General features: G+C 54.1%; 2 protein-coding genes across 3 annotated transcripts in view; both read right to left on the bottom strand.

Annotated features, from left to right (window-relative positions):
• Window positions 1–793: 793 nt before the first annotated feature.
• The window catches only part of LOC121451010 (calpain-5), a 55,166-nt gene continuing 28,669 nt past the window's right edge, over window positions 794–27,290 (bottom strand). For both annotated transcript variants that reach the window (XM_041656461.1, XM_041656470.1), the window contains exons 4-13: window positions 14,911–15,119; window positions 10,946–11,138; window positions 9,865–10,058; window positions 9,240–9,317; window positions 8,238–8,433; window positions 7,521–7,643; window positions 5,551–5,747; window positions 4,761–4,876; window positions 4,182–4,318; window positions 794–3,312 (exon numbers count right to left, since the gene is read on the bottom strand). In XM_041656461.1, coding sequence (XP_041512395.1) covers window positions 3,130–3,312; window positions 4,182–4,318; window positions 4,761–4,876; window positions 5,551–5,747; window positions 7,521–7,643; window positions 8,238–8,433; window positions 9,240–9,317; window positions 9,865–10,058; window positions 10,946–11,138; window positions 14,911–15,119 — 1,626 coding nt within the window. In that variant the 3' untranslated portion in view covers window positions 794–3,129. The remainder of the gene's footprint in view (window positions 3,313–4,181; window positions 4,319–4,760; window positions 4,877–5,550; window positions 5,748–7,520; window positions 7,644–8,237; window positions 8,434–9,239; window positions 9,318–9,864; window positions 10,059–10,945; window positions 11,139–14,910; window positions 15,120–27,290) is intronic.
• Window positions 21,851–24,104, bottom strand: LOC121451023 (olfactory marker protein). Its single transcript, XM_041656482.1, has one exon. It carries the CDS (start codon window positions 23,918–23,920, stop codon window positions 23,429–23,431), a length of 492 nt encoding a protein of 163 aa, XP_041512416.1. The 5' UTR covers window positions 23,921–24,104; the 3' UTR covers window positions 21,851–23,428.

Here is a 27,290-nt window from a genome sequence, read left to right as displayed (position 1 = left end):
TTTTGTCACCTGAGATCAGGTGGTCTGTCGAAGATGCTCACCTTGACTGGGGACAGAAACCTAAGACTCAGCATGGCGGTTCCTGTCATAGCAACCCTGCCTCTCGAGAAAGCATTAATCCCTTTCTCACCAGCTCACACTCTACCGTACCTCTCCAGGCTCGGCCTGCTTTCTGCGCCATCTAGAAGGGACCTGGATTTCCAGCGCCTGAGCCTTTTTAGGGCACCACGTCCGAACCATTGCAGACCTGGACTTGGTTCACACCACCCTTAGGCACCTCCTGCCCCTTCACAGCCCATCGGTCAGTGCGGTCCATTCTTTTCACCTGCGCCTGCGTCAGTCCTAACCCGGCTTCCGCCCGTGGCCCCGCCCATGAATTCCGAGCTCTAGCGACTTGTACCCAGCATCTCTGCTCAGGCCATCTGTGTCCCTGACCTGTGCTGTCTCCTCTCCCCTGGGCCAGGACACAGGCCTTGAACCGAAGATGGGCTCCCGTGCTGCCTGCCCTATCAAGAACGCTACTACGGTGTCATGAAAAGGATTTGTGCATCTTCCCAAATTGCTGGAAGGGTTCCTCAGGGCCTGGGATGGGCAGGGCTCAGCAAAACCAGTCCCACAGATTTACAGGAGGGAACCTGAAGGATGCCACAGAGCTCAACAGGCAGGCAGCAAGGCCAGCCTCACCTGGGACTCCCAAGTCCTTCCTTGCTTATCCCTCTGACCCGAGGTCAGCTACTCAACGTCCCTTCCCTCGCTGTGGATAGACGAAGCAGACAGACAACAGGAAGGTCTTTCAAGAGTGGCAGTCAATATTTATTCTGAGAAGATAACATGCCCTTGACCCCAGGGGGCGGTGACCTGGAGGAAGGAAGGCCAGGTCCTGGTGGTCCCTGTAGTGTGGGCTGCAGGGTTGAGCACCTGCAACAGGCACACTGGAGCCTCCCGGGTGCACAGGGTGACAAAGCCACTGCTCTCCCTGCTCGACACTGTCCTCACCCCGTCCAGTCCTCACGGCTTCCTGGGGACCAGAGGTCCCTGCACAGCCAGGAGCCAGCCTGGCCTAGCCAGAGAGGGAGGAAGCAAGAGCAGGGCTTCTGGCCCGGTTCTGGTTCTGCTGGAGGCGGCAGGCAGTGGCTCATCACCAGGAGAAGCTTAAACAAGTTTGCTTCTTGATTCTGGTTTGCCCTGTGCCTCGGAGGGATATGGCTGAGCTAAGACCCACATGCCGGGCCCTAAGACCCAAGACGGCATAGCAGGTGCTTCCTCCTCCATTCCTGATGGCAGTCTTTGTCTGCAGTAGCCAGTGAGAAGTGGTTATTTGAACATGTGGAGCGTACGATACAGAGTCACGCAATAGTGCGGAAGTGGTGTGACCTCGCTCTTACTCTTGTAAGAGTCCCCACGAAAGGAGTCACGGGCCTCACGCTGCAGAGGGAGGAATTGAGGCACAGGAGGTTTAAGTGCTTGCTCGTGGTGGCATGCACAATCCAGGCCCAGGTCTTTGAAGGGAAGCCCCAAATGTGCAGGAGGAATTCTCTGATCTTTATTTCGCTGCCTAGCCCTTCCCATGGCCTGCGTCTCAGGCTAAGAGCAGAGCTATGGAGGAACAAGATGGCAGTCAGAATCCAGCCCTTCCAGCCGGGAAGAGGATCACATACTAGGGACCAGAGACAGAAAGTCACACTCCCAAAAGGGATTGCTGCTGTTGACCTAATCTTCTAAGCCTGGTCTGGAAGCCCAAGGAGGGCACAGAAGAGACCCTGTGAGCCACAGCACCAGTCTGAACAAGAGCCCTCTCAGAAAGGCACTCTGGACCAGCCTGAGGATGCCCAGGAACCAGCACGCTCTTCTCCATCTTCCTCCGGGACTCCTCTGCACAGGTCCCACTTCACCCGTGACTTTTCACACTCAATGTCAAAATAAAAGCCGAGGACCAACAAAATGAGTTTTAGAAAGAACAGCGGGTAGGGGTAGACTTCCCTTTACACCGAGTTTTGTTTTTCTAGGTGCTGAGACTATGAAACGTTGATGACTGAAAGGGATATTGGTGGTTCACACAGCAAGAGCATGGTGGCCTCCTTGCTGTCTGGGGGATGCTGGTACAGAGGTCTCTGGACAGGACAGGCGAGTCCCTGCCTGTAACACCCAACAGATGACATCACCCTGAAGGCCTGGCACCATCCACCCTGGCTCCTGGAGCCCTTTCCTCTGAGAAAACCCCCAGGTCCTTCAACAGAGGCAGTGTGTGTCCCCCTAGGGTCTCCCAGAGTCCTCCATCCACCTGCCTGACCCAAGCCACTCTTTCCAACATCACAGGCAGAGGCTGGGGAATAACACTTTCTCAGGGGTGTGGCCACAGCTCTGTAAGAGATGGGGGTGAAGTCAGGGGGTGTCTACCTCTGAGAAGACCTGAAGATAGGGAAGCCTAGGGTGGCTCTTTGGGCTAATTGGGCAAATCTATGTTGAGTAGCTAAATGGGACAGGGTATTAGACAAGGAGCCAATGCCTCCTGCATACGTCCCGGCTGATGCCCACTAAGGGCTCCTTCAAAACAGCTTATAAAAAGAGGTGTAATGGGACCAGAGATGTAGCTCAGTTGATAGAGTGCCTGCCTAGCATACACCAAACCTTAGGTTCGAGACCCAGCACCATATAAACTGGTGTAGTGGTACATGCCTATAATCTCACCACTGTGAAAGTTGGCAGGAAGATAAGAAGATTAAGGTTACCTTACGCTGCTATAGAGTAAAGACCTGGAAGGGAAGCTAGAAAACGGGGGGGGGGGGGGGGCGGGCGAGGAGGGGCGGGGCTCGGGACATGGCAGTTTGTGTGTAAACAAGTGACATCTTGGCACTCCTCGGCAGACAGGGCCTGGGGAAACATTTTCGACAGATGGCCCCTTAGCAGCAGAGCCCCCTGGGTAGAGAGAACTACTTGAAATCTTAGGCAAGAAGATGTCCTCCAAACACTGAGGCTCGGAGAGGGGCAGGGCTCTCCTCAGGTCACGCAGTTGGTCAGTGGAGGAGTGGGGAAAGGGCCCCCCGTGTCTGGTTCCCGGGCTGGTCCCAGGCCAGGTGCGGACATGCAAGGACTGGTGAGAACTAGCGTGGCCGGGCAAGCGGGCCGGTGTCACACGGCTGTGAGGGAGGCGCTGCTGAGGACGTGCACAGCCACGGTGCCGGGCAAGTCGCTGGGCTGCCGGCGACTGCGGTCCTGGAGGTGGAGGGTGTGGAGGGCCTGCAGGTCTTCCGGGTCCGTCTTCAGGCACACCTGGCCCAGGAATTCATCCTTCAGAACTCGGTGGTTCCAGATCTAAGGGGAGATGGTGGGGGAGGGGTGTGTCCAAGACCAGGGGTGTAGCCTGTGGCAGGCAGGGTGTGAGGGCAGGGCCTAGAAGCCTCTTTCCTCAATTGTCCTGGATTGAGGGATTGATGCCTTCTTGTAGACCCTCAGCTCCCATCAAAGCTCTCTACCATGTAGAAAGCCTAAACTCTCGCCACTAGCTTGAACTGAGGGGGTAAACTCAGACTTGACCTAGTTCTGCTCCCAGCCCCTTTTTCCTTTGTTTGTTTGAGACACGGTTTCACTGTGTAATCCTGGCTAGCCTGGAACTTGCTATGTAGACCAGGCTAGCCCCAAACTCACCGAGTTCTGTCTGTCTCTGTCTCCTGAGTGCTGGGATTAAAGATGTGCGTAGCCACACCCAACACCTCATTTTTAAGATTCAGGTTGAATCACCTGCCCCTCAGGGTCCTTTCCAGTTTCGGTATCTACAAGGCTATGATTTGCCCCATTGGGATCCACCGTTAAGAACACTTGGAAAATCTAGCAGCTCCCCTGGGATGCTACACATTTGTTTACAGATGGTTTCTCGCCCAGAGAGAGGCTGCTCTGGGCTTGGGGGACCGAAGGCGTCCTGAGAGAAAGGAGCTGAGCCCAAGGACACTAGCATTTGGATTCCCTCCTCAGGCCTCTTTGGAAATAGCCACAAGTCACACGTGATCTCAGTATTACTTTCCCAAGTGACACTTGGTGGGAGCGCTGAGGAATAGTGGCCAAGGCTTGGACCACTGACTCTAGCTGGGAGACCAGCCTTGCTGCCTCTCAGACCCAGACTGGCTGGGGGTGGAGATTGGGAGCGGGCGGGAGAAGACCGCGGGAGGGAACAGGATGGACCTTACCTGCACGGTGATGGGCTGAGCCAGCTTCTTGCGATAGAAGACGCCTTTCACATTGTATTCCGGGGTCGAGGTCCCTCTCTGCACGGCCGAGCGGACCTTCTCACCCTCACACTTAATGATCACGTATGAGTTTGCCCCTGGAGAAAAGATGAGGAGCTGGGCTGAGGACAGAGCTGGGCAGAGCCCAACGGGATGGATGTCTGGGAGGGGACCAGCTAATCTGGTCTTAGTCACAACGGGGAAGGGAGACAGGAGCCTGATCCACTTTCCAGACAGGAGTCCTCTACCTTCTATGGCCAGGCGGAGGGAGGCGTGGAGGTGGCCTCTGGCCTGCAGTCCTGGCCACTCCTTCTTACACACAGATTTTACACCTTGGCCTAGAGAAAGGTCTGCTCCCCAGGAAGCCTTCCTGAACCCCCAGTGCTATCTGAGGAAGGAGGAGGTGGGCCTCTCTGGAAGCTCACATCATCTCCTGGATGGCTGGGCCTGCAGAGTGAGTTCTATAGGTGCTGGGGTCTCAGGAGGCTGGGGTCTGTGTGGAAGGAGGCAGGGCCTGAGGTAATCTCCGGATGAGCTCACCTGTCGGGGAATCCTTGAGGCCAGCAGCCCCTAGGACATGGACCTGGGTCACTTGCTGAGGGTAGCCACACAGGGAGCTCCAACAGGTACGAGGGGGCTCATCCAGGCGCAGCTCCCTGATACAGGGTGAGGCGGGGGAGCAGATAGCAGGAAGATAAGAAGACGGGTTCAAAGTCAGGAGCAGTACTTACTGCAGACATTCACTTAATCCTAAGCCAAACCTCATGGTAGACCCAACCATCCACTGCCACGGGCTTCCAGCCTCTCTGTCCCCGCTGTACCCCACCCCAGCAGGGTCCCATCCTCCTCATGGACCACAGGGCACTGAGCACTTCCTGCATGCCACATCCTCTGCTGGGCATTATAGATATTATTCTGCATCCTCAAAATGGGTTTAGCAGCCCCCATTGCCCCCCAAAGCCAGTCTCCATGGGACGGGGGACAGGGGTGACAATCCAGCTGGGTGGGTGACTCCACCCATACTAACACAGACAGACAGGGTCTGAGGGTGTCAGACCCTCTTTCTAGAGTTGGTCCCTACTTTCATCTATGAGATGGAGTGGTTAGGCCTCCCATTTGGGGTGTGAGAAGATAAGCAAAATAAGCGAAAGCAACTTTATAAACTGAGTCGCTGCTCCCAGAGAAGACCAAGAGAAGCCGGGCAGGCAAACAGGGGAGGAGAGAGGCAAGGGATGCCTATCTCTGAGGATGCCGAATCCTGGGTACCAAGCCTTGAGCGGACACAAACAGGCTAGGGCTGCAGATTCCACCAGCTCTGGTCCCCGCGCACCGGCAGTTGGAGGGAACGTCTGTGAAGACTCGGAGCAGGAACTCGCCAGTGTGGCCCGGCTCGAAGGTGGTGGGGATGATGACGTAGCGTCCCTCGGGCTGCTCCGTCCGCAAGAAGACGCTACGCGAGTTGATGTAGATGGAGCTGGCGGCCTTGTGCTGCAGGCTGTGCATACGGTACTGGCGGTTCTCTTCCACCTGTGTGGAGACAGGAGGAGATGGGCCACACACGAGTCTATCCCACCTCCCGCTGGCCACCATGAAAGGATCAGTAGGATACATGGATTGGAAATGTCCAGAATTAGAGAATCTATGAAGACAAAATCAGTTCAGTGTTTGGCTAGGGCAGAGGAGCAGGGTGAAGAAGCACAGAGGTCCTTGTGCTCACAGATAAACACCAGGGAAACCAGTAATGTCACGCACGCAGGGTTATCTCTTCAAAGGGAGGAACGTATAACCTGTCCTCCACCCAGGAGGCTGGGAGTGGAGACAGTTACAGCCTGGTGACCTCTGTACCACCTGTATGACCGAGACCACACCAAGCCCTCCCACAGACTTAAGATGTCACCTGTAGCCAATCTATAGAGCCTGTCTTTATGGAAGATGTCACAGCAGTCATGCGTAAACCTTTATTGTGCACACAGGGTTGAGTTAATTGCCACCAGGAAACTTTTCCCCAGATTGCGCTGTGCTCACGTACGTCTGAAATCAACCACCCGCTGTCAGACTCTCAGAGTTTGAAGCAGCACCCGCTACTGAGTTGTGCTGAACTGGAATTTCTTCTTGCTTCACACCGGTGAACTGACGCTCTGCTGGCCCCCACGGAAGGGTGACTGGATTGGGTGGCGATGACCACTGGAGTGGAACGTTCTCTTCACAGCAAGGATAATCTACTGGCAGTGTCACCAGGTTGCAGGCCTTAGACTTCTCTTGTTTTGTTTTTTATGCTTTTGAGACAAAGTCTCTTCAATTCACTTTGTCATTAAGATTGTCCTGGGGCTCCTGCTCCTCCTACCTCTGCCTAAGTGCTGGGATTACAGGCATGTGCCACCACACCCAGCCTGACCCTGCAGTTCTGTCACAAAGGAATCAAATGCTGTTGTCCCCAACCCCCACCCCTGCGTATCCACAGTTCCACGATTTCAGTTACCTACAGTCAACCATGCTCTGGAAACAGCAAAAGGAAAACGCAGAGATAATTTATACAGTTTCGGTTTCAGAAGTGCTGAAATCCTGCAGCGTTTCACTTTCCTCAATCCAGGACATGAGCCCCTTGTCTGGCCAAGGCATCTGTACTGTGTTCTGGACCTACAGATTAGCCGCTCATGAGCTGTCTTCCCTGTGGCCGTGGTGTGGTGCTATCTGCAGTTTGGCACACCCACAGGGAGTCTCAGAATTTATCTTTGTAGTTTGGGAGGCCTACTTACCAAGACGTGCCTAACTTCCAGCCCAAATCCATGAAATGACACCAGCACATGCTAGACAATCATGGATCCCATACAACCTTCTATGCTACAGTCAAATTGGTACAAGCCATGACATGACACCAAGTGTCACAACACGTCAACACACTACGCATAAGCCAGCACAAGGGGTGGGTAAACAGCCTTGTCATCACCACTAAAGGCTGGAGACCACACATGCACCAGTATCTCACACCTGTGTGGGTTCAGTAGGTTCTCAAGAGCTGGCACATGTGTGGGGACCTGTCATGCCAATTGTCCCCCATACTAAGCATCAAATGTGAAGGACAATAAGCCAGGGGAGTGGTCAGAGCCAAGTCTACCTATCTCTGCACAAGGTCGCCTACTTGGCAGCCCAAGAGGTTGCAAAGCTTCCAACCCCAAAGAGGCTGCAGGAGAGGAAAAGCTCAGCCCTAAGGGGGCAGCAGGGCCAGCAGTGCCAACAAGCCCAGCAGGCACACAACACCCGGCATCCCTCACCACAAGTCCCGCTGGCTGCGGGTCTCACCTTATAGATGTCGAAGCCGATGGCCAGGTTCTCGCCTTTGCCCTCTCGGCGAGTTGACCGCTTGGGCCGCTGCTGAATGCAGATCAGAACTTCATCTTCTGGCTTCTTGACTTCAAATATGTACTGCGGGTGTGGCCATGAAAAGACCCATGGTGGGGCCGGGGTCAACCTCCCGTGCTCCCAAGAGCCTGGACTCTGGGGCTAAGCCCAAGCCATGTTGGTGGCATGAGCTTGGGCTACCCCCATCAGCTCTCCAAATCAGCCCCCAATCTGGGAGAGGAACCTATTAACTCATACAGTGACTGCCCCACCCGAAGACTGGGAGAACTCAATGGTGGTAAGTGCTCACCTCAGAGCCTAGCACACTCTTGGCGCTCAGTAAGGACACCCTGAGTCTAAGGACTAAGCACACGGGCTCCGACTGGCCGAAGAAGCTGCTGGGGAGACTCCCCATGGCGGGCACAACCTGGCGACATTTCCTGGGAACAGCCAAGTCCCCGAGAGCCAGTGTCCTCATTGTGACCACACGCAGTGCAGACAGTAAGATTGGGACGTCATGACCCCAGACGGTGTCCACTGGGCCCTCACTGCACAGTCATAACGAGGCCCAGAGACAGTCTGGGTCATTCCTGAGGGATGCAAGGGCCCCTGGCAGGGCAGGGGTCAGGTCTCACAGCTGCTGCAGGGTGGGATGGGGTGGTCCTTGCACATGCCCACCTGAGGGTTCTGGAAGAAAGTGTCCTTATGGTTGATGCAGCCTCCGCTGCGGTTCTGCTGCGGGTCCTCATGCCTCGTCCAGGCGCCATGCAGCCGGGCCTCCTCCCACGTCTTATGGATGCTCAGGTAGGATGTGTTAAGTAGGCGGCACTTAATGATGTCGGTAAAGTACCGGCACACGTCCTCGAAGGTCATCCTGTGTGCAGAAAGGCATGGAGCTGGGTGAGCCCCACAATGCCCTTAACCACAGCTCCACAGAAGCAAGTTAGACACAATACTACCAAAACCCCAAATCTCTCTCAGGCCTCAATTTCCTCATTTGTAAAACGGGGATGAGCCTAGCAACAGTTGCCTGTCTCACAGGGCCGGCAGGGGATTGAGCAAAATTAAAGGGTGCAACATTGTTACCAACACAAAGAGCAGCTGGCGGGCTGGCTGTGAGGGCATTTTACGTGTTGACAACAGTGTGTACATAAATAGGATGGATGGAGAGAGTGGATGTGAGGGATGGGTACAGGGTGTTGGGTTCAGATGGACAGATTTAGCGGATGATTTTAGCAAATGGGTGCAGGGAATGTGAGACAGACACAGGGAATGACGGACCACAGAGATGGGCACAGAGGAATGGATGCAGGGGAAAGAGGAAGGGAATAGATACAGACGATTGGATGGGGGGCGGGGGGTGGACCTGGGATGGATGCAGGGTAGACACAGGGAGACAAAGGCTGGGCACAGAGACAGGAAGTTGGATGGAGATGGTTGTCCTGAGGTGACCGTCTGTTGGCCCTGTGGCTTGCTTGCTAGGACTAGCCTGGGAGTGGGAAGAGTTCCAGTGTCCCTCAGGTGTGCAGAGAGGACACGGGGTACGAGGATCCGTCTTACAGAGGGGTGAACAGGTTGGAGAGGTGGCCACAGACAAACTGATGATGACGGAGCCCCGGCTTCTGACCGCCTGTCACATGGGTCCCCATCAGCCCAAACTCGGGACGAGAGAACGCTCACCAAAACTCGCCGTCATCTTGCACGGTCACGCCCATCTTCTCCCGCTCACCCTTGCTCACTTTCTTCCATTCCTCCGAGCTGGGATGTGAGCATCAGGAAACAGGTTAAGAGGAGTGGCCTGCCAGGGCCACCTCCCCAGGACACAGCGTCGGACCAAGCGGACCAAGCATCGTGGTTAGGGAAGCTGAAAGTCACGTCCGACCCAGTTCCAAAAAGCCTCCATCCCCTCCCACTGGAGACTGTGATCTGTCTTCCTGCCAGGGCTACCAAGCCAAGGAGAAAATTTGGGAGGAGGGACTCCGACCCCTCGGGACCACTGGCCAAGTACAGAGCATTTGGGGAGCTAGTGGCCTCCCTCCCCACTCTTGTCTGCGTCACACTGGCCTCTGCGTCCCCACAGGTCAAGGTCAGCTCACCTTCTCCAGGCCACTGTCCTTGATGACCCCACCCCCAGACACTACACACACACACACACACACACACACACACACACACACACACTGGAAAGCAAGTGTCCTGTCTTTTCCTCAGGCCGTCTGCCCCAGACCCCACAAGACCCAGCCAGTCCAGTGTCACATTTCGTCCTGGCCTCTGTGCCTGTACCCACCCCAACCCCAGGCCTCACGTGTCGCTCCAGGGACCATTCCACTCCCGCTCGCCCCAGGGGTTCCTCAGGCGGATCATATCCAGCTTCTCTGACTTGAAGAAGGCCAGCAGGCCATGGCCCAGGCGCACCTTGCGTACATCGGTGACGGCATACGCGTGGCCCTTCACCAGGCCACATGCCAGGCGGGCTTCCATGTCAGCTGCTGTCACAGCCTGCAGGAGGACAAAGGATCTCAGACAGGAGGGTCACACTGGAATCCAAGCTAAGGAGCCACAACGCCCCCTTCAGGTAGGGGTGGGAACTGCAGCTGAACAGACACAGAACTGACCTTGCTAAGGGTCAGAACCCCAGGGGACCAACCACCTGCAGAAGCCATCCCAGAGTATGTTGGTGCCAACTTGCCCCAGTGAAGCCAACTGCTATATATTTAGAATTTTTCAAGTCTCAATGCATAGGCCCGAGTGGCCTAGAATTCTCTTTGCGGATTTAGCTGACTTTGAACTTGGAGCAATTCTCCTGCCTCTACCTCCCAGGTCCCAAGTACTGGGATTACAGATGTGCGGGACCATGCCTGGTGGTAACACTCAGAAATTTTAAGAGCTGCTTGTGAAAGCATGGGCAATAGGAAACTGACCTTGATAGCAGTATTTACTCCAGGGAACTCAGCAGATACCGCAAACCAGGGCTCCATGTATCTAGAGAGCCAGCGGGCCAGGTTCATGGTACCATGGTTTCAAACCCTGACTCCAATGCACCCACCTATCTCCCAGCAGTGACCGAGCACAGGACCCTTGGAGACCGGCTTCAGGCTACCTGCCCTAGGGCCTTGCTGCCCCCTTCCAGCTGCCCTTAGCTTTGACACCATTTGCCTTGACAATGTGCCTCGGAGGCAGGGACACAAGCACCCAAAGAAGTCTGAGGGAGTCTAAAGGGTGTTAGGAGCATTGCATAGTGCAGGGGGTTAAGGCTGGACTTGCATCGCTGCTCAGCACCACGGAAGGGGAGCTGTGCTCTCCAAGAATGTCAGCCATGGGGTCAAGGGTCGGTGTGATGCCTGGGTCCAGGCTCGGCCCCACTCGGGTGTACTCTGCGCTCCTACCTTGATGGAGGCACTGATGAGGCCGCCTCTGCTGTGCACCTTCAACACCCGTTCAAAGAGCTGATTCCTCTTGGCCTCGTCGTTGGCAAAGTCCCCCTCGGTCAGGTCGATGGGTTCGGAAACACCGCCCGTGAAATCTACTAATGCATCTGCCGTGTTGCCGCCGTCCAGGGCCTGGTAACAGCCTGCCAGCCTGGGGAACGACAGGCCGGGGGTTCCCAGTTGAAGCTCAGAAATCAAGCCAACTGCTACGGTCTCACAGCAAGCCACAGCATGGCCAACGATGGGGCTCAGGTCTAGACAGACTCCCAGTCTCGAGCTGTCAGGCTGAGCCAGCCACCACTGTAGGACTTGGATTTCCAACAATTCTGCATAAGTTATATAATTCATAATGATAACAATGTAAAACTATAAGGAATTGGTTTTAAAATCAAATGCTGGGGCTGGAGAGATGGCTCAGAGGTTAAGAGCATTGACTGTTCTTCCAGAGGTCCTGAGTTCAAGTCCCAGAAACCACATGGTGGCTCACAACCATCTATGAGATCTGGTGCCCTCTTCTGGCCTGCAGGTGTACATGCAGGCAGACCACTGTATATATAATAAATATTTTTTTTTTTTGAAAAAAGTGGACAACCAAGAATAGTCCTTAAAAAAAAAAAAAACAACAACAAATGCTGTATCTATGCTCTGGAACATTCTAAAAAGTGTTGGAAAAGAACCTGTCGGGTAGAGAGAAATGCTAGTGTTTGCTTGTTATGCCTGAAAATGCAGGAACACTGAATTCCAGTTATGTTTTGAGAGGTAAGCAATAATTCCATAAAGTAGCTTCTGGCCTGGAGAGATGAAATAACTGTGTGCAGAATTGGGAGATCTGTAACCAGTTTCCCTCAGGGAACTTTAAAAAGATATTAAGAATCTACTCTGTAATGACACAGTGACTCTGAGCATGAGTAACAGAGAGATAACACAGCACGGTAAAGACAGACACACAAAACAGTGCCACGCTTTGTAAGGATGCCTGTGAACAAAAATGCATCAGAGACGTTAAAAGAAGCTGGCCTGGCCGGGCAGTGGTGGCACACGCCTTTAATCCCAGCACTCGGGAGGCAGAGGCAGGCGGATCTCTGTGAGTTCGAGGCCAGCCTGGTCTACAAGAGCTAGTTCCAGGACAGGCTCCAAAGCCACAGAGAAACTCTGTTTCGAAAAACAAAACAAAACAAACAAACAAAAAAAAAAGAAGCTGGCCTGGTAGCACCGGCCTGTAGCCTCAGCACCGGGGCTAATAGTTCAAAGCCAGCTTCTGCTACCCAGTGAGTCTGGGGAAAGCCTGCCTGATAGCCTGTCTCACAACAACAAAATGATACCGAAAGATGCCCTTGATAGAGGAAACGGGGTGCACAGACTAAAAGAGGTAGCTGAAGGCCCAGATGCCTGAGGCAGGAAGGGGTGTGGCCTTCTCTGTCCAATACTTTTTGGATTTGCTCAAAAAGGCATATGCTCGTTTCACAACTTAAAAAGTGAAGAAGGACTGGGGTGGGGGGTTCACCGGTTAAAGCAATTGTCAGGAAAATGTCAGGGCTAGAGTTCAAATCCCCAAAACCCGAGTAAACCCAAGCGGGCATGGGGGCCCACCCTCAGTTCCAGCCATGACAGGCAGAGATGGGATCCCGAGAGCAAGCTGGCTAGCAAGACTAGCCACATCAGTGAGCTCTCGGTTTGACTGAGAAATCCTGCCTTCAGGAGTGAAGGGGAAGAGCAAGCCAGGATGTTTCCAGCCTTAGGACTCCACACACAGACACACGAATATACACACGTGTGTGTACACATCTACACACGCATGTACAAATATGCACACACACACACAAAATGTGCCTAAGTACAACACACACAGAGAAAGAGAAAGAAGCAAACATAAAATAGTGAGGCCCGTTGAATGTCACATGACCCAGAAGTTCCACTGCTGAGAAACACTAGAAAAGGATCAAAGCAGAGACTTGACACCTGAACACCCGTGATCACAGTGGCACCGTTCACAGCAGCCGAGAGGGGGGCGCTGCCCAACTGTCTGTCTGCAGACAGGCAAAGCATGACTGAGAGCTCCAGCGGAAAGTGCTGGAATAAACGGTAACCTAGCCGGACATTGGAAATATGACACTAGGGGGCTGGAGAGATGGCTCAGCGGTTAAGAACATGTGACTGCTCTTCCAGAGGACCTGAGTGCAGTTCCCAGCACCCACGTGGTGGCTCACAGCCATCTGTAAGGGGATCAGAGTCCCTCTGGTGTGCATGAAGATAGAGCACCCGTACACATAGAATACATGAATAAATAAATCTTTAAAAAAATATATCATGCTGAGTAAAAGAAGCCAGACCCAGAGAAACATATATAGCAGGATTTCCTGTATACAAGGTGCCCAGGAGAGATAGGTTCACAGGCAGGAATAACAGAGTTCTGCAGGCTTCAGGGAGAGAAAACGGAGTTACTGATTGATGGGGAAGAATTTCTGCTGGGGTGTGCGTGGAAGATTTTGGATGTAGGTAATGGTGACAACATTGTGGGTAGTAGTTACTGGACGATGAATTGGTGGCTTAGCAAGAAGTACTGTGTATGTGTGGGTGTGTGTATATATATATATATGTGTGTGTGTGTGTGCGTGTGTGTGCATTTATAATCAATAAAACTTTATTTAAAAAAACCAAACTAAGAGCTGGAACTGTAGCTCAGCAGTGGGGCACTTGCTTAGTCAGCAGGAGGCCTTCCACCACAGCCCCACCAATGGCAGTGAAAACACACTGGCCACCAAGGGGCTGGCTCTGCTTTCTTAGGGTTAAATTCTCAGGGGTTTTTCTTTTGAATTTGGTTTCCCTTTTCTCTCTTCCATGCAGACTCTTGTGATTCCTCTCACACTTTCTGCCACCCCCCACCCCACACACACACATCCCCAAAGGCCTGGGAAGAGAACCCAGGGAGAGACCCCTTCCATGCTGGCTAGAACCAGCTGGCATTCCTGCCCCCAAATGTCTCACTCCTCAGCACACTCTTGCTCATTCTGTGCCAGGTCCTACAAGAGGAGGACAGGCATCTGGGCCACGGTCTGCCATCCAGACCAGGAAAGGCCCCAGGGTAAGATCTACCGCCATAGCCCTGGGTGTCAACCCTGCACCCAACACTGCGTGATGCCTGCCTGGGCCCCATCTGCTCCCAGTTCCTCTTCTCATAGTCTCGGTCTCCACTCCCCCCCAACAGACCTAGCAGGTAGGGTCCTTGGGCTGAGGCTCTGATCATGTTGTAGACACCAGTCCCTCACCTCTCTGTGACAGAGCATCCTAATGGCCCAGGACGCCCAGCAACAGTCCACACTGGCTTGATGACTTGGTCTGGTCATCCCGCTCAGACAGCTCCATCCACCTGGTCAACCCACCTGGTCAACCCACCCAGACAGCTTCACCTGGTCAACCCACCTGGTCAACCCACCTGGTTAACCCATCTGGTCAACTCACCTGGTCAACCCACCTGGTCAACCCACCCAGACAGCTCCACCTGGTTAACCCACCTGGTCATCCTACCCAGACAGTCCCACCTGGTCAACCCACCCAGACAGCTCCACCTGGTCAACCCACCTGGTCAACCCACCCAGACAGCTTCACCTGGTCAACCCACCTGGTCAACCCACCTGGTTAACCCATCTGGTCAACTCACCTGGTCAACCCACCTGGTCAACCCATCCAGACAGCTCCACCTGGTTAACCCACCTGGTCATCCTACCCACAGTCCCACCTGGTCAACCCACCCAGACAACTCCATCTGGTCAACCTACCTGGTCATCCTACCCAGACAGTTCCACCTGGTCAACCCACCTGGTCATCCCACCCAGACAGCTCTGCCTGGTCAACCCACCTGGTCATCCCACCCAGACAGCTCCGCCTGGTCAACCCACCTGGCCACCCCGCCTGGCCACACCTACTTGGCATAGGCCTTCTCCACCAGGGCACACCAGAACTCATTTCTGGAGTTGGAGTGGCAGTAAATGAGCTGGTTGTTGACTGTGGGCAGCCTGTCATCGATGACCACGTCCACCCACTCCCCGAAGCGCCAGAAGTGGAAATGGAAGATGCCGGCATAGGCATCAGGCTTCTCGGGGTCCCATTCCTGCTCCTTCCAGTCTGGGATGACCTAGGGAGATAGACGAAGACATTGAGAGGCATCTGACTCCTGAGAGAAAGGCAGTGCATGACCCCAAAGAAACAGGAGTGCTGGGTTCCAGCCCACCACTGCATGGACACTGGGACTTGTCAGCACTCTGGTCTTGGGACCTGGGTTCTGTATCTGTCAGTCAGAGACTAGGGCCCCTTCTAGCCACAAGCCTCCCTCACACTGTTCCGTCCACCCTAGCCATCCAGGCAGCCTCAGCTGGAAACCAGCAGCCATGCCAGACTCCTCTCTGTCTCCCTCTCCACCTAAGCAGATCCTCTCAGCTCCTGCCTTCCCACCAGCGCCACCCTGCCCCCTCACCATCTCTGACTCCCAGTCATTGTAACGGCATTGACACCCACAACCACCCTGGTTCTCACTCAGCAGCAAACGGACAAATGATGTCACTCTCCTAAGGGGTCTCCCACCCTACCGCCCTGCTCTGGGCTCCCAGGCTAGCTCCTTGCCCTCATTCCCCACAGTTCCTCCTTCAGTGGCCATTTTGTTGTCCAGGAAGTCCGCCTTAACTCTAGGCCAGACAAGGACCCCATCCCTCAGCCTCTGGGCCAAGCACGTTCCTAAAATCCATACTTTCACTGGGTTATTACAGCAAGTGCCCAGTAGTGCTTGTTCAAGGTCCGATACAATCTGGTGTCAGCAACCCGTGGGCAGAGCTCCGCGTGGGTGGAGCTTCTTCGTGGGCGGAGCTCCCATGGGCAGAGCTTCCCTGCGGGAAGAGCTTCCGATTTTCTTGCTTTACATCCTCCTGGCCCAGGTGCACGTGTGTTACACATATGTTGACTGCATGCATAAACGCAAGACACCCCTTAGGACTCTAGTATCTAGTATTTATAGAGAGTCTTGCAAACTCCAGGGCTTGGACCTGACACAGACTAGGTCAGTGTACTTTTCCAAATGGCTCTATCTCGGCTTGACAGGTGAGAAAATTAATGCTCGGAGGGGGCAAGTCATTGATCCAGAGTCGCAGGGTCAGGAAAACAACAATAAAAGCTCATGGTCTTTGGAGGCAGGTAGAGCTGGGTTTGAGGCTGGGATTCAAACCCAGGCCTGTGTACTGACAGATGAGTTATTTAGCTGTATGAACTCCTGGGTGGGCCCTGGACTGTGCTAGACACTGAGGACCAAGATGACCCAGACATAGTACATTCCCACAAGACGCTTTGAGTCTGGCAGGAGAAGAAGGGACAAAAGCGCCCATGGTGTGGAGGGGAGGGAGAATAGGGAGTACCCTGGCACCGGCCACAGCTCTGAGATGTCATAGGAGCTGGCAGAGGTGTCCCCAAGGACAAGAGGACAAACAGAGGTCCTCTGACAGCAGGCGGCAGGCAGAAAGGGGAACCACTCAGCCCTCCACGGCAGGACAACCAGCTCACTCCACCGTGTGTGAACAAAGTACAGCTGAGCCCCACTCAGAGCACAGGCAGTTCCTTCTAGGAGAAAGACATCCTGGTTCAGACAGCAGCGTCCACACACACAGGCTGGCTGGCACACAGCGGCAGCTTCACCGAGAGGCTGTGCTGGTCGGAGCCTCCACCCTCACACTCCTTTGGGATGTGTTGTTTACACAACTTACACTATCAACGGGGACACACACAAAGGAGAGCTGTCTCTAGGGAGATGAAGATGCCAACTCCGGGCGCAGCACTACCTCCCCTCTTCTGGAAGGAGCCCTGTGAGGTGCCAGGCACATGGCTGTCTACTATGTTACACCCCCCCCCCCACCCAAGGCTATGCAGGATGATGCCCCTGGAAGTCGCTAGCCAAGACTGCCACAGGCAGGATTCCAACACGGGCTTAGCAACCTGGGCCTAGGTCTGTAACCAGGCATGGTCCAGTATTGCCAGTTGCTTCCTTTTCCCTCTTTACCTCTGCCTTCACCCAATTCTGTGAGCTTTCACCTCTGTCCTAACCCCTTGCATTGTCTCTCTAGCTTTCTCTAAAGACAGAACACTGAATACAAAAAAAAAAAAATGGGGCCTATGCAAGGTGGGGTCATCCCACTGCACAGATGGGTAAGCTGAGGTCCAGAGAAACTGCCCAGGGATACAGAATTGTACCCAACGGCGGAGAGCCACGCCTCCTCCCCTGAGACTCTGCACTGGGTACTCTGGACAGCAATGGAAGGAGGAGGAGCCCTCAGAGGGCATGAGAGATAAGCGGGGACCTGGGAGGATCATTAGTCAACTGCAGGGTTTGGCCCTGAGCCCACGGTCGTCCAAGAAGCAGATAATGAGACTCCCAGGCCGGAGATCCAGAGTCAGGATCCCTGGTGGCCTCAGTTTCCCCTCCTGCATCACAGCCATTAGAATTGGCATAGGGTGGGTTCACAGTAGCTTTTGCTGCTTGGTCTCTGTGTTGCCTGCTGGGCATCCGGCTACATCACCAGTCAAGGAGGTCCCCAGCCTCCCTATCTAGGCCAGAAGACTCGGGAAGCTGCCACAGATAGATGGCCTGAGCTTTAGGCAGGGACTGTCATGCCCTGAGCAGTGAGTGTGTTCAAGCTCATGAGGTCATAGACTCAGAACAGCCACTACCGGAGAAGGGCAGCGAAGCGACCTACTTCTCAAGATGGGAAATACAAAGAGAGAGAACGAAGCATTACCCTGCCTTTCTCTGCACAGCAAGGGAAGGGGGTCTCTGTCTGAAAACATAACCCAGGCAATAGTGTGGAAGAAAGGATGAAATCCAGTCCCTTTTATTCTGAAGCCATTGAAGAATTAATGGATGCACTGAGCTGTAGGGCAGAGATTGGGGAGTTTGAGACAGGAAGATGAATTCTAGGCCTGCCTGGGCTAGACCCTGTTTCAAGGGACTAATAAGGGCTACGAATGCGGCTCACTGGCGAGTGCTTGCCTAACATGTAGGAAGCCTGGGTTGGATCCCCAGCACAAAATAATCCCGTTGTGGTTTCTCATGCCCGGCATCCCAGAATTTGCGAGGTGGAGGAAAGACAGTCAGAAATTTCCACATGGCTGCATGCCACATTCTAAGCAGGCTTCATATAAGGAACCCTGTCTGAAAACCATTATACAATGGTCACTTGAGAGAGAGAGAGAGAGAGAGAGAGAGAGAGAGAGAGAGAGAGAGGAGGACAAAATGTGTCTTCTGCGTGAATCTTACCAAGCCACTGGGACAAATCCCGGCTTACAGAAGCGCAGGAGCCAGAGAACACGCCAAACGTCCCCGTGAGGACACAGCCAGCAAAATCCACCCAGTGAGAAATCCACATAACAAATGACCTAGTTTCTTCAACAAATAAATTGCAAGAGAAAATGAAAAGCAGCACGGGCAACTGAGCCACGGTTATGCAGGACTTTTCTCTTTAAGCAAACGGACAAGTGTCTGTCTTTGAGACTGCTCTGTGTATTTAATGATTCAAGGTAGGCAGCCCTAATCGAAAAAGCGAGACCCCCAAATCTGAAATGTTTTGAGCACAGACGTGATGTTCAGAAGATTTGGGAATTTGGATCTGCGGGTTTGGGGTTTTCAGATTTAAAATGCTCAACAAGTAAAACAAATATATAAATACCAAAAAAAACATCAAATCTAGAATTTTGGATTCCAAACATTGTTTGGATTACTTTAAGAGTAAATATATTTACTATACATATTTAAAAGTTAACATGTATGGGTATGTTGCCTGTATGTATGTCTCTGTGTACTTGCATGCCTGGTGCCTGCAGAGGCCAGGAGGTACAGATGGTTGTGAGCCACCACGTGGGTGCTGGGAACTGAACTCAGGTCCTCTGGAAGAGCAACAAGCTCTCTTAACCATCGAGTCATCTCTCCAGCCCTATAACTCCGTATCTTTCATACGATTCCTTCTCCTTTAGGTTTGTACCCATCAGCATCTGCGGATGAACTCATGTGGGGAGGTGAGAGGTGTAAGATGTGGTAAGACCGAGGGCGGCTGTTCTGAAGGATGCTCTGTGGTCCCTATATGCCACTGGGGACGCCAGGGCATGACCTGGGAATCTGCTGACCTCCTCACCTCCTGCCCCAACATCTCCTCTCTGTAGGCTCCACCAAAATCCACTACAACTGCACAACATCTCAGGATGCCCCAAGGCACATCCTGTGTGCCTGGCTCGACCTGCACCCTCCTTCCTTTACCCCCGAGAGGCTAACCCTTGGCAGCTGGGCAACCCCTCCTGGCTCCCCAGAACTAGGGATTTCCTTAATGGGGCTACGGCCAAACGTGTTCCTCCTCGGATTCCCAGCACCCAGTACAGGGCCTGGCCCAGCACCAATATGAATGCTGGTCACAGCAAGGCCTCCAAGTTGCCTTCCCTCACCTCCAGGGCTGTTATGATAACAGATGGCCTCGAGGAACTTTGTACACTGTGGAGGGCTGTGGTATCTGCAGACACATCAGTCTGAGAACTTAGGGACAGGGAGGCAGACAGTCCCTGAGAAAATCTCCCGCCCAGAGTCATTAATAACCTCCAACGTATTTGGCAGTGGAGGTGCACGCCTTTAATCCCAGCAGTCAGGAGACGGAGACAGAGGCAGGCAGATCTCTGTGAGTTCGAGGTCCATGGCCAGCATGAGTTCCAGGACAGCCAGCACTACACAGAGATACCTTGTCTTGAAAACAAAAACAAAACAAAACAAAACACCCTCCAACACTACCCACCTCAAGTGCATGTGTGTCTGTGTGTCTATGCATCTGTGTGTGTGAGCCACACTGAGCAACACCCTACAGCGCCCTCTGGTGTTGGGTTTCCTAAGCACGTCTCAGACTAAAGAGCCTGACCAGAATTCCCCTTGAGCGGCACCTGTCTATACTGCGTTTAGGGGTCAAGAGCCCAGGAAGGGTGACACTGCCCAGGACCTGAGTGTAGTGTGATCAAGTGTGAAAATGAGTGTGAAGAACAGGAGACAAGCAGGAGCCGCTCAGATGTCCGCCTTAGATCCCAAGGGCTACCTTAGGGCACTTCTGAGCAACCCTGGTGAAACGCCAGGGTGGGGGTCGCCAGGGGGATTCCCTGTGGCTCCACTAGCAGCCCCCCGCCTCCACGGTGGTATTCCTCGAGTCTCGGCTTCTGGTTTCAGATTCCCCAGGCCTCAGACCCAGAGACTGGAGAGGTCAGGCAGTCACGTATCATCCAACCATCCCTGTGTGCCCAGGACGGGCACCACTGCTTGGGCCAGGGCAAGAGAACTCTGGTCCTCCACTCTCTAAGGCACAGTGTGATGGTCAGACATCTGAGCCTAATAATAATGAGAAAAAACTCGGTCCATTACCACTCTCTGGGGCCAAGAGCCTGGCCTGGCACCTGCCGATCCCGCCCCAACACCTACTGCCATCAACATTGGCCGGCTGTGCAGTTGCAGGCAATGCTGTTTACCTCTCTGAACCTTAAGTTCTTGTTCTGTGAATAACTTCTCCCAACCCTTCTCCCAAGATAATCTACAGTGTCTGTAGGAAGCTATTGACATACAAGTGACTTCTGGGGTCTTAGCTCCGCCGACATTCTCCGTGTGACCTTCCAGCACCTGTAAGGGAGGCACTGCTGACTACCAGGTAGAAAACAACCTAGAGAGGCTGCCTGGGGCCACAGAGCCAATCACTGGCAGGCAGAACAGGGCCCTGGAGCTACAGACACTGGCTCTCTGCCAGGCAGAGGCTTCAGAACAGCAGGACTTCTGGTTCCACGATTCTCAGTGGTTTTCGTGGCGAATGGGTTATATCCACGTGTGTGTACACCTGGGGACAGGGCCAGACCACTGCAGTTCACAGGGGCTGGAAGCTGGATTCTTCTCCTGGACTTTGCCTTTCTCAGAGGCCAGCTTCACGGCTGACTGGATAAAATGGAAGGAGGTAGTTTGGGAGGGGCACGTGGGAACACAGAGGCTCCTGAACCAGGGGGAGAGAGCATAGGGAAACACCTCTGGACGCTATGAGACATGGGAGCCAGGTGACAGAAGCTGAGGGGAGAATTCCGGAGTGCTCTGAAGCTAGCAAGCCAACCCACAGAGCCCTCTGACACGTCTCTCTGTAGGAAGCCATCCTAATACGCATGGGTCCTCAAAAGAGGTGGAAGAACGTATTTTCCAAGCCCATCACAGGAGGTCACAGCTGCGGGATCAAAGGTCCAAGGGCTCAGAATCCCATTCCCAGTCCACCCCTCCATGTTTCAGGATGGAGGCCTCCTCCCATGGGTATCAATTGTCCCTATCCAAAAATGAGTGGACGCGGGAGATGAGGAGGGCTGAGCCATGAGGTGGGGCTCTAAGATGCCGGTTTCCCCAGCTATCCCAGTGCCAGGGTCAGAGGACATAGTTCTGAAGAGGTGACCTAAAACCAGGGACTAACCTGGAAGGCCAAGCCCAGGAGAGGGTCAGGGACTCCTAGAGGACACACCCAAGCAGTGACCAAGACCAGTCTAAACCGGTGTCAGTCTCACCCATTCCACTCCCAAGCACAGCCTCTGTTGGCTCTTTCATACCCCAGTGGCTGGGTTGGTCCCTGCAGGGCAGCCAGGAGACCTAAGACAGATGAGACAGATGCAACCCCGTCCTGACATGGGACCTCACCGCTCAATCATCCTGAAGGTTGGCAGGATGGAGTTCCTCAGAACTGCAAGGTCCCACAGGGAGGGAATGCTTCTGATGTGGGCTTGCAGCAAGAGATACAAACCACATCACAGAGGCACACCACACTGAAGAAGTGAGGGCATGAAGTCTTTATTGGGGACATGTGACAAGCACGGCAGAGACACTCAAGCCCCCACAGGGAATACGGGGTGAGACAGAATTGGGGGACAGGCAGCGTGAACCAAGGGGGTCTTGAGAGCTGTAGGGAGAGGTCAGAAAGGTGGGCCCCTGTCTAGGTATGGCTCTCTAGAGTCAGCAGCGTCTAGAAGGCACTAGCAGGTGCTTCCGCAAGCAATAGCCACCAGAGCCAGCAACACAGCCTATCTCCTGCCTCCAGAATCCCGACCCTGAGCTGGAGCTTGCGCTCCTGGTAGTCCACCCACTGGACGGGTCCTACCTTCAGATCTCCATGCATTGGCATCTCAGATGAGGCAGCCTTGAGGCAGAGTACCTCTGACTGATGCCAGGTGGCAGGTGAGGCTTCTCTCAGCATGCACAGGGTGGAGGAAATGAGGCTTGGGGCAGGACGGAGTCTGCCGATATCCGTGCCTCTGTTTCCCTGTCGGTTTGGGGAGTGGGTTTACCTGGATAGCTTCTGAAGCCAGTCCAGTATTAGACATCTGGAGACATTCAATCCACTTCAGACATCAGACATCATAACTGCCCCAAAGCCTTACCCATGTGCCTCCACTCTGGTAGAACCCCCAGTAAACGCCCAGAGAAGTTACAGCAGGACACAGCACCTGTGTTCCTGATCAGAGACCTGCAAAGGACAGCCGTCCTATCGGGGACATCAGTGTTTCTGGCTCAGTTCTCTGCTTCCCCATTTGAGCCTTAGTCTCCCAGTTCAGGAAGCCCTGCACCAAGGAGGACGCAGAGAGTGTCACCTCTACCAAGCCCAGAACCTAGTGCCAACTGCTCAACAACTAAGCTAAAGTCAGCCTTATTCCTGACTAGTGTTAGCCCTCGGGCACACATCCATACAAATATAGCAGGCTATCTCTCAACATATACATATGTGCGGGTAGTTAGAGCTGGGTCAGCTTCTACAAGCTCTTTCCCTTCTCCACAGCAACCCGGGTGAGACCTGCAAAGCCAGCCACCCTCTGCCAGACAGACCAAGCCCTGCTGTAATCCTGCCCAGTGCCTGGAAGGCCTTAAGATCACAGCAGGCTGGTGTTGACACTGGGAAAAGCACCTTCCCGCTGCCAGAGTGCCACTGGGCATCCATCTCCTGATGCCAGCTTTAGCCGTCAGGCAAATGCCTTCTTGACAGGTTCCCCAGAAGGCAGTTCCTGTCATGTCTCAGTCTTCCATCCCTGTAGGAAATCCAATGGTTGGTTATTTGGATCTCTTGGTTAGCCTTTTGGTTTCTCAGTCCCTCTCTGTCCACCACAATGAAGCAGAGGTGGCAGATGCCCAAGAAGTCCATCATTCTGGCCACATGAACCCAAAAGGCCTCTATTGTCTACAGTAGCAGTGTCCAGCTTCTAGACTATGGAGCCATGGGTCAGCCCTGTGAGCTGCAGCACTAGCACCAGGAAAGGGGACCTTTAGCCAAGTCAAGCACAGAAGGAGAATGTTAGAAGAATGTCCCCAAAATAGACATGTGGCAAGAGGTTCAGGCAAGGGGGAATTGTGGGCCAGAGGCAGGGTCGCCAGGGCTGCCGTCAGAGCTGGTTGAACACCACAGAGGCCTTGAGGTTGGCGGGCTCCACGCCCTCGCCAAAGGTAATAAGGAAATACATGACCTTGCGGATTTTGGCCAGGTCAGACAGGCGCTCCCCAAACTCCAGGGCATCAGCCTCATTCCAATCCATGACGTCGGAGTCTTCCTTGCGCCAGAAGATGGCAGCAGGGTCCAGCAGCTGGCGCGTCATGAGGTTGGTGAGGTCAGGCGTCCAGTTCTGCGAGGTGCCCGTGATGGTGACCTTGCCCGGCTTATCCAGGACCACATCCCAGCGGTCAAACTGCAGCTTCTGTTGCTGGATGAAGTCGAGACGGTACACAGACTCGGCCGGCCGGAGCAGCTTCTCGCCATCCTGCCGCTTCTCCCCACGCTGTTTCAGGCTCTCGACTCGTAGCCGCATCTGCTTGGTCAGGTCCTGGTCTAGAACCAGAGGCATGTCCAGCTGCTGCTTCGGTGGCCCGTCCTCTGCCATAGCCCAGGCGCTACAGCTGTTGCCACTGCCACCACTCCCGCCGACGTCAGGGAACCAAGTGGGCTGGAGCCTCAGGTGCCAAGAGAGGAGGCCCCCTGAAGGCCCGCCTCCCTTTCCAGCCTCTCCTCTTTGGCCACCGGCCCTTTCTGGCCCCGCCCAGTTCTCAGATCGGAGTGTGTGTCCAGCTGCCTCCTTTCTGCTCCTTGCCGTAGGCAGGCTGGAGGGTGACAGGCTCCTTCGGGACCGGAGTGCTGATGTCAACTGCTGTGGCAATCACCTTGACTACAGTAGGAGCAACAAGCCGGAGGCTTGCTTGTTTGTGAAGGAGGGAGCGCTGCATGGGGCTGTTGGGAGAGAAGTGAGGGGTACAGACACAGGGAGGTAACTCCGGAAGAGGGGACAGGGCAGCACCAAGATGCACCCGTCCATCCGTCACTGGTTTCCTGGCCAGCTTGGGGCCACCGGTGCCTCATCCTCTCTTCATTCTCTCTGATCCACCTGCCAAGTCCTGTCAATTCTGCTTCCCAAATGCCCCGGGCATCCTCCTCTCCTTTAGCATCACTAGGACCCAACCTGGCTGAACCTGCAACTCTCAAATCCCAAATCACCTGCCAGACAGCGGCCTGGCTCTGCTCCTGGAAGCCATGGTTCAATCCATCTAACCACACAGTATGCCACATAGCCACAGGCCTGGCTCTCACTTCCACCCGAATCCCACCAGGCCTTCAGCCTACACTGACCCTCCACCTCCCCTACGAGACACCTTCCCCAGGCCAGGGAGCAATCGGAGGCAGAGCCCAGCTAGTGTATGAGGACAGATGGTGGGACTGGGGACGGAAGTGTGTCTGGGCAGTGGCGATAGAGAGATGTGGCTGTCACAGGATGTCACACACAGGAAAGAGGCGGGGGGGGGGGCAAGGTGTCGTAACTGGAAATGATCAGAAGGGTTTAGGGGACAGAAGCACATTGCAAGGCTAGACGGAGACCAAGTGAACCAGCGGGTTGATAATTAGCACAGCTTGCTTGTTATGTTTGCTTGTTTGTCTTTGAGACAAGGTCTCACCGTATAGCCATCCAGGCTGCCTTCAAACTCCGAGCAATCCTCCTGCTTGGGTCTCCCAAGTGCTGGGTTCACAGATGTGAGCCATCACAGCAAGTGCTTTTCATTTGGGTTGTTTTTTTCGGCAATACAGGGAACTGAACCCAAAGCTTCTTTCACCGAACTACAGCCCCTAAATCTGATCCTTTTACTTGAAGACAGGATCTCAGTGGGTCAACCTCACAATCCTCCTGCCTCAGCCTCGCTGTCGGGGATCTTAGGATGAAGGAGAGGCGTCCAGGGTGTCCTTGACAGAGCCCTTGCCTAGCACGGACAGACCCTGGATTCAGTTCCCAGCAATGGGAAAAACAAACGGGGGCCACCAGCAGCAATCCCAGAAACCAGTATGGTAAGAGCTGAATCAAGCAGCCTGCTCGCTCACCGGCCTTCAGGGCGATATGGCTGAGGGGCTTCAACGTCCTTTCTGAAGAGGAATGCCTTCTGCGCTTCCAGAGTGACATTCTGACCTTAAATTATTTTCATTCCATTTGTGTGTGCGTACATGCATGCACATGTGTGTGTGTGTAAACACCATAGGTCATATATGGAGGTCAGGGACAATTTGAAGGAGCTGGTTCTCTCCACCCACCATATGGGTTCCAGGATTGAACCCCGATTGTTGGTTGGCAAGCACCTTTACCCACAAAGCCACACAGCAAGCCCAGTTCGTATTTGCGTTTGCGTAAGTGCTTGAAAGAGTGTGCGTGCATGCGTGTGCACAAGAGAAAGTGTGCGATGTGAGAGCCGATGTGTCTGAGTGGGGGTGCAAACGCGAGCTTTGCACGGGGTTGGCCGGTGCCTGCCCACTGAACTGGATCCCAGCCCTGATTTTGTTTGTTTTGAGTCTCCCCTGGACTGGACACCCTGGCAGGGCCATGTCTGTCTTGTTCATCCCTGTAAGTGAGAACATGGCTTCCATGCTCAGGGGATGTTCCGAAAGCTAAGTGAATGGCAGAAATGCTGAATGCTGAATGAATGAATGACAATGACAAAAGGTGACCTAGAAGCCTAGAAGGCGAGGTAGAGACAGGTCTCAGCACACCAGGGAAAGGGCCCTACACAAGCTGTGGGTTCAGTGAGGACGGATGGAGCTGCTGCCAGAGTGTCGGGGCCGAGGGCAGAGGGCAGGCGTTAACCTCACAAACCTAACGATGTCCAGAAAGGCTGAGAAATCAGAGGTGCCGAGCGCTCTGTGCCAGGCAGCCAGCCAGCACAGCAGGCTGGCAAGGACAGCGTGCCAGAGGCTGAGGCTGAGGAAGCTGGCATCTGTACAGACACTCAGGCTTCTACATCCCGGGGGGGGAAGGTGGGGTGGGGGTGGGGTGTCAGCCTTTCTAATCCCTAAAGGGATCCAGGGCCACAGAACCGCTAGAGCGGGCTGGTCCGCTGTGGGGAGGGGGGTGCACCTTGCAGGCAGTCGGGGGTGAAGGAAGCTGTGACAGCTGTAATTGGGGACCCACAGACGGGCAGGCAGGAGGAGCCAGCAAAGAGCTGTGTGATAGATGTTTGTGACCAGAGAGGGAAGGAGGTGGACGCAGCAACTCTACCAGCCACTGGACAGACAGACCCTGTGAGGAGCCATCCGAGGCTGGATGGAGGAGGGAACGCAGGAGAGAAAGGCCGCTCTGAAGGGGCCCCCGTGGCTGCAGACGTGGGCAGGAAAACAAAGGGAGCACCCCAGACAACCTCCTCAGCCTCAGCAGAGAAGAGGATGAGAAGACCCTAACACGGCTGCCTCTGGGTGGAGAATGGCACATGGGCCTTACGGGCATTTCACATGTTCAGTCCCCAGAACATACAGTGTACATAGGACACGGCTAAGTCCTCCTGTGCATTTCACATGTTCAGTCCCCAAACATACTGTGTACCCGGGACACGGCTAAGTCCTCCATTTACTACTTATTTTTTTAAATTTTTAAAATTTTATCTGCATTGGTGTTAGGCCTGTATGTCTGTGTGAGGGTGATGGATCATGGAGGTACACACAGTTGTCAGCTGCCATGCCTGGGATTGGAACCCAGGTCCTCCAGAAGAGCAGGCAGGGCTCCTAACCACTGAGCCATCTCTCCACCACCCCCACTCATCACTTCCTAATGAACTGATTCATAACTGAGGCATGGGCTGGGACAGAGTGGGAGACATTCGATTTATCATTGTTGTTGTTTTGTTGTTGCTGAGACAGGGTTTAATGAATAGCCCAGGTGGGCCTTGAATGCAAGGTCTCCCCGCTGCAATCTGGGAAAACTGGAAAACATTTAAACTGGCAACAAA

Source organism: Microtus oregoni, unplaced genomic scaffold (genome assembly GCF_018167655.1).
Source record: "Microtus oregoni isolate MIOR12 unplaced genomic scaffold, Mior012 000000F_ref0000247, whole genome shotgun sequence".
Taxonomy (NCBI): domain Eukaryota; kingdom Metazoa; phylum Chordata; class Mammalia; order Rodentia; family Cricetidae; genus Microtus; species Microtus oregoni.
This window is presented reverse-complemented; position numbering and strand designations above follow the sequence as displayed.